Raw genomic sequence first — 10,967 nt, 5'->3', positions numbered from 1 at the left:
CTGGGACTTGCCTGAGGGCCTGCCAAACCTCCTGACCCCAGTGTGCCTCACCCTCCCTTGGGGTCCATGGGAGAGGACAAAAAGGAGATGTTTTTCATGATAGGACTGTTGGGATCAGGGAAGGGCTGGAAGGGTATTTGAAAACTCTCAGACCCAAGCATCTCCTGGGCTCCAGCATTAAGGTCATTGCCTGAGGCCATACTGCTTGGGCACTGAAGCCAGGCTCACTTATCGGTCATTGCAGCCTTCTGGAGCCTGCACAGCTCACTGCCCACAGAAATGCCCTGACCCTGTTGGCTGGGTCTTTGAACTTGGGGTGGTTGGGGGGCTGCTTCCAGAACCCTGACCTGTGAATGTACAAAGATCTTTTCTCCTCAGAATATACACACTATTACTGGTAATAACTAAAATTTATTGCATGTTTCCAAGGGAATTTTGCTGCTCTGAGCACTTTGCATACATTATTTTGTTTAACTCAAACCTCAGCCTCATGAGGTAGGTTTTGCTATTGTTCCCATTTTACAGACAAGGACAAGAAGGGTTAAGTCACAGAGATAGAAGGGGTAAAGTTGGATGAAGGAGCCCAACCTCCTTAGGCCACCCAGGTTGACTCCATCACCCAGGGCCAGGGCCCCAGTGGCCACGGCATCCATCCCCCCGTGCCCAGGCTGTGGGCACTGCCATTGGCCTTGGTTCCAGGGAGGAGGAGAAGAAAGCTTAAAGTTTTATGGGTGAGTGACTGCAAGAAAGCAAGCACAGAAGAAGACAATAAAATCTTTATATGCCTTAGAATGTTTGTCACGAGCCAACCAGTTGTTTTCCATTCTCACCAAGAAGGGAAAATCAGAGGTCAAACAGCCACAAGGACTTTGCCATCAACAGAAGGCATCACTTCGACATCTTTTGTGGTCAATTTTTGATGAGGCGTTGGCATAGTACTGGCCAACAGTTTTGAGTCAGAGAGAGGGGATTGGACACAGCCCCCATGGGAGTCCCCTTTCATAGAATTAGAGGGGAGTGAAAGGGGTTAGGGAGAGGCCATGGGGCAGCAGCCCTCGGATAGCAGAGGGAACAAACACGGAAAACCCCGGGACGTCAATGCTTATCTGGAGCTCAGTAATGGGGAACATTAGTCAGCTGTGAATGCCGAGATGGGGTGATAGGCATGCAGGTGAGTGGGGAGTGGGGGAAGGGGGCAGCCATTGGAGTGAGGGGGTAGGTATTGGACTAAACTCCACCTCCGTCCCACGTGCCCAGATTCTAGCTCGAAGAACCCTATAAATGCCCAGGACTGAGCCTTCCAGAGACCCTGAGAGAGAGAGAGCAGAAAGCTGCAGGCCTGCTGCCCCGAGACCTCTCTGCTGGCCCAGGGCAGGCTCCGCAGCATGTGGGAGCTTCGCTCCATAGCCTTCTCCAGGGCCGTATTCTCTGAGTTCCTGGCTACGCTCCTCTTCGTCTTCTTTGGCCTGGGCTCAGCCCTCAAATGGCCAAGCACCTTCCCCATCCCCACCGTACTGCAGATCTCCATGGCTTTTGGCCTGGCTATTGGCACCCTGGTGCAGACGCTGGGCCACATCAGCGGGGCTCACATCAACCCTGCCGTGACTGTGGCCTGCCTGGTGGGCTGCCATGTCTCCTTTCTCCGAGCCACCTTCTATGTGGCTGCCCAGCTGCTGGGGGCTGTGGCAGGAGCTGCCCTGCTCCACAAGCTCACGCCAGAAGACATCCGCGGGGACCTGGCTATCAATGCTGTGAGTAGCTGGAACTTCAGTCTTTCTACATGGGGAAGATCAGGGGTTGTGTAAAGGATGAGTGTCTGTTGAGGGTGAAGGGCTGAAAGGGGAGAGAAAAAGAGAAAAGAGCAAGGCCGAAGTCAGGAACAGCTGCCATAGGAAAATTAGTACAAGAAAAATATCGTCAGAGTAGAGGCAGGAGAAGAATGAGGCAGCTGGTAGCTCCTGCCCTGAGCCTCCCGGAGGAAGAACAGCACTGAGGCCTCAGTGAAGCCTGCCTTACAGTGAGGACCGGGCTGAAACATGCCAGGAAATGGAGCCCTAAAGCAAAAGTGCTTTTTGGACTAGATGGAACCCCAGAGAAAGGGCCCATGTGCTCCTCAGCATTTACTGTGTACTGGACCCCATGGCCAGCTCCCCTGCTCAAACTCGGGCTTGGCCACCAAATCCATGACCTTCTCAGCTGACCAATGTTTCCTTCCTAACCCATCTTCTAAGTCTTATTTTGCCAAGAGCTTAGGCTCGGTGAGTGGACATTATGGTGTAAAAGTTTCACAGCTTGCTGATACTAGTAAAAGGCCTGGAACCCAAGAGAAAGGTCTCTCTAGACCCTGGAGAAGGTCCCTGGAGCCGGTGAGCTAAATGCTGACCACATGTTACAGGGACTAATTGGGCAACTTTGGGAGCTGAGGGTGACACTGTCTCCCTCTTCCTCACACCTCCCTTCTTCCACCTCTCCTGGGATGGGAGCGGTGAAGGGTAGTCTCCTCACCCCCACCCCAGACTGCGACAGTCGTTTTTGGGCCCTGGGTTCCCCCATTGCCTTGGGCCACTGAATAAGGGCTTAGATGTCTCTGCAGTGCATTCCGTCCTCCACGTCTCTGTGGTCTCCTCATCTACACAAGTGACCCTCTCTCAATTGGAGAATGAGTCTCCTCTTCAGAATGAAAAACACAAGTGTCTGAGAGCCCAGGCCTGGGAAAAACGCTAGAGTGGCCAGTGTGGTGGACAGAATGATGAACATGCCCCTTCAGCTGGGAAAAAACTAGTTCAATGTACAGCAAAGATGAGTCCAGTCAGAAAGAGAGAGAAACTTACCAGGAAGATGGCGTAGAAAACCTCGAGAAGCAGGCTGAGGTTGCTCTTTGTTTCACAGCGGGTCCTTGGGACACTAACAGGCCATCCCCAAGCCATTACCTCATAGTCTTACTGAAGGTCTCAGAAGGGAAGCGTCTGGGCAGTCCCCTCAAGCTATTGCCTAGCATTTACCATCTTGAGGAAAGGAGGGGAATCCTGACCATAGGGCAGTGACAGGGCTGGCCTACTTTGAGGCTAGGGGAAGTTGGGATGACCCCAGGGCTGTCTGGGTCTCCTCTGAGAGGTTTGGGAAGGCCAATCTGGCCTCAAGATGCCAGATGTGCACCTGCTCTGTGTCAGGCCAGATGTAACTTCCTCCTTGGTACATACTGTAAGATCAAGCCTGTGACTCTCTATCACTCAGAGGTAAATTGAGGCTCAGCATCCAATTACCCCCAAACCACAAAACCAGTATAAGTGGCAAAAAGGATGTCACTTAGTGGCTATCTGAAGTCAAAGCTATGTTTCCACCATCTACCTGAGGACAGTCATTTGTCAACAGACAGGGAGCTGGCACTCTGCCCTTGTCACCTCCAATCCTCCTACCATCCTCCAGAATTTGTGTAGTAAGGTGTTTGATTCCCATTTTACAGAAGAAGAAACTGAGACTGAAGTGTATAAAATCCCACAAATCATAAAGGTCCAAATTCTTTGAGCTGCCTTCACTAGAGGCTCTGCCATTGGACGATAGGATTTAGGGTACCAGCTCAACAACTACGATCCAGGGGTGGAAGTGGGTGCAGGGCCCAGAGAAAGGGGTATGAGAGCCAAGAGCTGTCAGAGCTCCACCCAGCACAGTGCCCAGTCCCAGAGGGCAGGGTGTAGTGCAAAGGATGGTAAAACTTAGGAAGAAACCCGGTGCTGGGTGAGGCCCAGGTACAAAAGCACCTCTTTGGCCTGTCCTCAAGTTCTCTTCCCACCCAAAGAAGGGGAACCATGGGCACTCTGTGGACACAGAGGCGTCACAATGGAGGGCTCCCTTACCTACACCATATCTTCTGCAGGAGGAGTGAGGGGCAAACTCACAGTGCAAAACTGAAACCACGGGAAACAGGAAATGCATAGGGGCAAGTTGTACACCGGACACCCCCGAAGAGGGGGCATGCTAGGACCACTTCTCAGTGTGATACTCTAGACACTGTCCCCGACTCACCATAAAAGGGGCATGCTAGGACCACGGCCTCAATGCCACTCTCTAGACACTGTCCCTGTTTCTTTGACCACAGGAAGACAAGACCACAGTCTTCTCATTACACAAGCATATTATGGCCTAGACAGAGAAGAAGCCCTTCCTATTACCCAGCCAAAAGCTTCCTACTGTAATGGAAACACCTTCACTTCTTGTTCTCTGTTGTTAGGTACTTTTGAGTTAGCTCCACCTGTGCATAAACCCACTATTGCAGCCGTCAACCCATCTCATTGAAGATCATCTTTTTTGCTGACCCACTACTTGATTGATGTCTTTCTCCAGGGATTGGCACCTCCTAATAATATCCCTGAAGCCTTATTCTTTAGGAAACAGAAACTCTAGTTGACAGTGTCCTTTTCATCTCACAGCTTCAGGCACACAACCTCAGCATCCAATCCTAATGGGTCTTCCTATGTCTGGCTGGAAGGCACAGGTGGTCCTAGCACCCATTTCCCCGCTCCTGGTCTGGGGCCCAGAAGCATCCTTCAGTAGCTCAAGCTAAGGTGGCTGGAGAGCCTGGGTAAACCAGCTCCCGATGAGGGCCTCCAAGGATTCTCTACCACAAACAAATGAACAGGAATAGAGCCAGGATGGGGCTTGTCCTCAATGTCTCCCCTGCACTCCCTCTCTGTCCTCAGCTCAACAACAACACAACAGCTGGCCAGGCTGTGACTGTGGAGCTCTTCCTGACCCTGCAGCTGGTGCTCTGCATCTTCGCCTCTACCGATGACCGCCGTGGAGACAACCTGGGCACCCCCGCCCTCTCCATCGGCTTCTCTGTGACCCTGGGCCACCTCCTGGGGGTAAGTCGTAGCCATTGCCTTCAGTCTCTCAAGAAGAACAGTCACATAAACCACTCTAGAAATAGACACACAGAATCTCAAAAGTGCAAGACACAAATGTGTCTGTAGAGAAAACAGAACTCACAGGACAGAGAGGATGACATTCCACAGAGTGGCTTAAAACTCGGTACACTCCAGCAGGCAGCTGTCATTCTGGCCTCAAATTAATATGTTGTTGTTGTTGTTCCATCAAGTCAGAAACAACTCATAGCTGACCCTCAGTTTTCAGAGGTAATAAATCGCACAGGAGGAGTTGCCCATCTTTCTCCCATAGAGCAGCTGGTGGCTTCGAACCACCTGTCTTTGGGTTAACAGGTAACTCTCTCAAATGACTATGTTGTTGTGTACCGGGGAGTTAGATCCATAGCTGACTCTCCAGTGGGTTTTCAGAGTTAGTAAATAGCACAGGAAGAGATTGCTAATCTGCTCTGCAATCCTAAAAATGTGCAATTCGAATCCACAAGTTGCTTCATGGGAGAAGAAGGGGCAATCCCCTTCCATGCGATTAACTGCCTCTGAAAATCTGCTGGAGGATCAGCTATGAGTCAGTGCTAACTCAATGGCACACAACAACAACCACCTTTAGACTGACAGTGCAGCTCCTTCCACTAGACCATTAGAACTCTTTTAAATCAATATGTTGTTGTTGTTGACTGCCATCGAGACGAGCACGACTCATACGGACCCTATGAACAAAAGGCCTGAAGCTTTTCTACAACTATTGACATTTATCAAAGTTCGTGGAGTTTCCAGAGGATTGTTGTTTAGGAAGTGGATGCCACTTGTACTTCCAGATAAATTAATATAGAGCCCTGAAAATACAACATGACCTTAATTATCTCTGGGGAGCTCTGGTGACATAGACTGTTGGGAGTTGTACTGTAAACCCAAAGGTGGCACCTCTCTGGTGATCGAAAAAGAAGACAATATCTTTCTATATGATTCATAGCCTCGGAAAACCTGCTACAGGGTCAGCTGTGAGTCGGCACTGGCTTGAGGGCAATGAGTTTTTCATTTAATTGTCCATTGCATCAATTCCCTTTGATTTGTCTCATCTCCCTTAGACAGGCTGAGCTCATGCATTGGGGTCAAGGACTCCCCACCTTATCGTCATCTCTCTTTTCTCCCTGGCCCCCACCTCCCATTGTAGATCCACTACACTGGCTGCTCCATGAATCCTGCTCGATCCCTGGGTCCGGCTGTCATCGTCGGCAAGTTTGATGACCACTGGGTAATGACTGAACCCTCCCTACCGCCTCCCCAGAAATACAACTCAGAAAAAGAACAAGGGTGATCCAGGATGGGGTGGGAGGCTCAACAGATGCACCCCAAACCTCTCATACTCGTGCTAGGGCCCTACAAAGCTCTGGGCTTCACCTCTCCAGTCTGATGCCAAAGACTCAATTTTCCACGTCTGTAAAAGGATAAGAGCAGGCTTCTTCCTTCTTGGTTTCCTGAGAAGATCAAGTGAGATTGTCCGTGTAAAACAGAGCGCGCACTGCCGGGCACCTAGAAGTCAGTACATTTATTTCTTTATCATTGTTATTGTTGTGTGCTACTGAGTCAGAACTGACCCATTGCTGACCCACCAGAGGGTTTTCAGAGGCAGTAAATCATATGGGGGGGGACACTGCCCATCCTCCTCCCTCAGAGCAGCTGGTGGACTCGAACCGTGTGCCTTTGAGATCACAGCACAGCTTCTTATCACTAACAATTATTTTATGATTAATCACTTATCTAGTGAATAAGATATGTATGCTAGGCCATTTTCTAAGTATTTTGCAAAAATAGCTCCTTTAATCTTCACAACAACCTGAGGAGGTAGGTATTTCTAATGAAAGGAAATTGAAGCACAGGAAGGTTAAGAACCGTGTCTGTGTTCACAGGTCGTTCGGAGCTCACACCCTCGTCACCACACTGACACACATTCCCCTGCACCGGGTGTTGTCATGCCCAGTTACCAAGCAATTTCCATCAATTGTTGATTCTGACTCATGGTGGCCAGCGTGTGTCAGTGTAAAGGTGTGCTCCCTAGAGTTTTCAGTGGCGGTTTTTTTTAGAAGTAGATCACCAGGCCTTTCCTGGAGACCCCACTGAGTAGCAAAATGCCAGAAAGTGCAGTGAGTAAGAGCTGTGCTGCTAATGGGAGGTTACACGGTTCAAACTCCAAGTTAATGGACTGCTCAGCCAGAACTTCCATAAAGATTGTTGTCGTTGTTGTTGTTGTTGTTTACCATCAACTTGGAATCGACTCATAGCTGACCCTCCAGCAGATTTTCAGGGGAAATAAATCTCTGGAGAGGACCTTGCCCACAAAGCAGCTGGTGGATTCAAACCAAGGACCGTTGGGTTGGCAGTGCAAATTCTTAGCACTAAGCCACCAGCCTTGAAAACTGTTGGGCAGTTCTACTCAGTGCTATCGGGTCACTGAATTGGAATTGACTCCATGTAGCAGGTAGCAGCGGTGCTTGCCCCACCAGGGCAAGTACTCCATCACTAACCACATGAAGAAGTGCTTTATTACAGTGCATTAACGTGTGTGACACCCTTTCCACTTCAAAGGTGCCCATAAATGGAGAGAGAAGAACATCCTTGGGCCCACACTGTGTATTGCAAGCTTGGTTGGAATAAGGGGTTCATTGGCCATGTGTGCCCCGCACCCACCTCCTGGCCCCATGCTTCAGCCTGGTGAGGGAAGGGGCCAGGCCAGGGAATGGAGACCCGCCCTCCCTGCGCTTGGTGCCCAGACCTCTCCTCTCGCCCCCAGGTCTTCTGGATCGGACCCCTGGTCGGTGCCATCTTGGGCTCCCTCATCTACAACTACGTCCTGTTCCCGCACTCCAAGAGCATGGCGGAGCGCCTGGCGGTGCTCAAAGGGCTGGAGCCAGACACCGACTGGGAGGAGCGCGAGGTGCGGCGGCGGCAGTCGGTGGAGCTGCACTCACCGCAGAGCCTGCCGCGCGGCAGCAAGGCCTGAGCGTACAGCCCAGGCCTCAAGGGCCTCCAGACCGACGGACGGACAGACAGACGGAGGGAGGATCAGCGGAGCTCAGAGTGATCGCCTGTGCGGCTGGAGGTTGCGTCCCAGGCTTGGGGACACCCACCTCCCTTCCAGGGCCCTGAAGTGGAAGGGCCCGCCTGTTCCTTTTCTCCCCCACGTCAGAAGTTGGTCCCGGTGCAAAGCTGCTTCTAGAACGCGGCTCGCCGCTGAGGAGCTATGAGTAGGGTGGGGGGCACGGGGTCTGGGAGCAAAAACGCAGAAACTTAAGAATTAGGGCTGTTGAGTGTGAGAGTGTCTGTCGACTGTGAGAGATCAAACCTGGGCCTGGAGAGGAGCTGGAGACCAGAGCAGCTTGTGAGAAAGTCTCAGTGCTGGAGGAGGGCAGGGAACGTCTGAAGAGCCTGCCCTCAGAGCTGGGGAGCCTGGAATGCACAGCCACCAGCTTTGATATGTCTAGGAATGGTGTATATGATTCTGCTAGTGTGCACGTGTCTGTATCCCCACGTGCAAGGTTATGCATGTGCCTGATGAACAGGTGCACTGTGGAGGTTTAAGAGGCCTGTTGGCCTCCTTCCTCCCCAACCTGCAATAAATCCACTTCCTCTGCCTTGGACTCTGCTGCCAGTCAACCCTAGCAGCTTCAAGGAAAGAGCCCCACAGAAGAAGGGGAGAGACTGGTGGGCAGTGGTTTCCACTCCTTACTCTGCCTCTCCTGGAAACCTGGGCCCCAACACTTGCCAGGATCCGCTGCTGGAGGATCCACTGCTGGAGGTAGCGTGATGCCAGCCGGAGAAGGCACCCCCAGAAGTGGCCTCTGTGCCAAAGGACATCCTTTCTGTTCTAAGGAAGAACCTGTCCAGATGTGTATGTGTGAGCAGCAGACCCCCACCTCCAGGAGTCCCCAAGCCCAGAGATTAGCCTCCTACTGTGGCCGAGAAAACAAAAGACCTTTGTGGGCCCCTGGCCTTTGTCTTGGGAGAGGGGGAGATTTGCAACTGGACACTTCTTGAAAGGAAACTCTGATTTCGCAAGTTCACTCTCTCACCTAGCACACACCTACAGGAGGCCAGGAAAGGCGCTCAGGCATTCGGCCAGGGGCACCAGGCAACGCCCCCCCATCACCCGTCACATAGCTGCCCTCTCCCCCAGGCAGTAACTCCTCATTGCCAGGAATCTCTGTTTCCTGTCCTCCCTCTCCCTTCTCACAGGCCAGTGACCCCAGCCTTAGTCCAGCTTCTGCCACTGGATAGTCCTGTGAAGAGAGTGGCTTGGCATTTTCAAGATCCACCAACAGAAGAAAAATGGCTTTTCCATGAAGAAGCATTTCCAAGTCTAGGTTGAAGGCTTCTAAACTTCCGGGCCAGTGTAATAATTCTCAAATGAGATTAAGTGAGATGATGCATGTAAACGCGCCTGTGTGAGCTTTCATTCCTAATACCATTACCACACATTATTAAGATCATTTTCATTGTTTCTGTTTCGGGGGGAGGGAAAGCATGCCACAGTGGAGCCTGATTTTCAGCTTCCTCCACTTGAATCAATGGTTGATGAGAAAAGGGGCCCTGGGCACCCAAGGGCCAAGCAGAAGATGATTTGGGGTTGACCGTCCTTGTCCAGACTCTTGACTTGTCCTGACTCTGGGCTCATAGTGGCTCTTTTCCTATTCTTTCTCACACCCCATGGGTTGTTCATGTTCCCTTTTTCTCATCAGCCTGCTACATAAGATCGCACTTTGAACCTCCTTCTTCACACTTTCTGTCACCTCCAAGGCTTTCTGTGTCTGTCACTGGGCAGCACAGCAAAGGCTACGTGAGCAGCTGCGGAGTCCCAGGCACCAAGTCTCCAGCCCCTGCCTCCTCTGGCTGCCCACCTCCTCTGTGACAGGAACATTTCTGTAATCACCACCCTGCCTCCTCTGTCCTCATCTGTGCCCTTTCCTGACTTCCTTAAGGAAAGTTCCCTGTAGAGTCAGAAAAGGGCTCCCCTGGGACATGAATGCTACAGAGATGACTCTTCTACACCTTCCACTGCTGTGACAGCCACCTAGTCTCATGATGGGGAGAGGGGGTGTCAAGTTAGAGGTCAAGGTCACCTCCAGGACTCTGCTACTGGCAAATGAGTGTCCTACTTCAGGAAGCTCAAAGGCAACAAGGGTTTTTGAGTCCAGCATGGATGTACCCAAAGCACCTTATTCTTATCCCACTTCATCCTAGCAAACCCCTCTGGACGGTAACCCAGCATGTCTATTTCTGCTCTACTTCTTGGAATTCACTGGAATCAAAGGTCAAAAAACTTGAAACCCAATCTGCTGCCACCAAATCGAGTCTGACTCCTAGTGACCCCAAGTATTACGGAGTGGAACTGCTCCCGGGGGCTTCGTTGTTGTAATCTTAATGGGAACAGATCACTAAGCCTTTCTTTTGTGGCACCGTTGGGTGGATTCAAACAACTGACCTTTCTATTAGTAGCCCAGCACAAACTATTTTTGCCCTGCAGGGATCCTTTCAGAAGTCAAGGCAGGATTCAAAGTGATGGAAGTGGAGGAGAACTAACACCTGTTGAGCATTTCTTGGGCCCTAGTCACCATGTAGGTGCATGCATTAGCTCATTTAATCCTAAAACTTTAAGCAGGTTATAGAAGAAAAATAGTTCTTAGCCACACAGCACTTCACCATTTCCAAAGCACCCTCTGTCCTCTCCTGTGTTTATCTCCCTATCCTGTGAGATAGGCAGAGAAAACATTATTCTTCCCATTTAGAAAAATGAGGCTTAAAGACTGGCCTAGGGTCACACAGCTAGTATATAGTGGAGAAAGGATTTGAACTCAGGCCTTCTAGTCCAAAATCCCATCTCAAGAGAGACCAAGCCTACACTGAGGCAAGCCTTAGGGTCCTCCTGGGAGTTCCTATAAGAACTGGAGTGTGTAATAGGTCTGCCCAGGGCAACCCACTACTATCTTGTGGTAAGCACAGAGCCAGAGGGACAGCAGCAGCGTCAAGACGAAATGATGATGAGAGCATAGCTTATTTCTGTCAATCTAGAGACGACTGAAGTCAGACATAGCC

General features: G+C 51.0%; 1 protein-coding gene across 1 annotated transcript; it reads left to right on the top strand.

Moving 5' to 3' along the window:
• The first annotated feature begins 1,350 nt into the window (after positions 1-1,350).
• On the top strand, positions 1,351-7,879 carry AQP2 (aquaporin 2 (collecting duct)). Its single transcript, XM_006900251.1, has 4 exons — positions 1,351-1,751; positions 4,698-4,862; positions 6,052-6,132; positions 7,669-7,879. Exons 1-4 carry the CDS (start codon positions 1,386-1,388, stop codon positions 7,876-7,878), a joined length of 822 nt encoding a protein of 273 aa, XP_006900313.1. The 5' UTR covers positions 1,351-1,385; the 3' UTR covers position 7,879.
• Positions 7,880-10,967: the final 3,088 nt, after the last annotated feature.

Source organism: Elephantulus edwardii, unplaced genomic scaffold (genome assembly GCF_000299155.1).
Source record: "Elephantulus edwardii isolate Elephantulus edwardi_28Jun2011 unplaced genomic scaffold, EleEdw1.0 scaffold00278, whole genome shotgun sequence".
NCBI lineage: Eukaryota > Metazoa > Chordata > Mammalia > Macroscelidea > Macroscelididae > Elephantulus > Elephantulus edwardii.
This window is presented reverse-complemented; position numbering and strand designations above follow the sequence as displayed.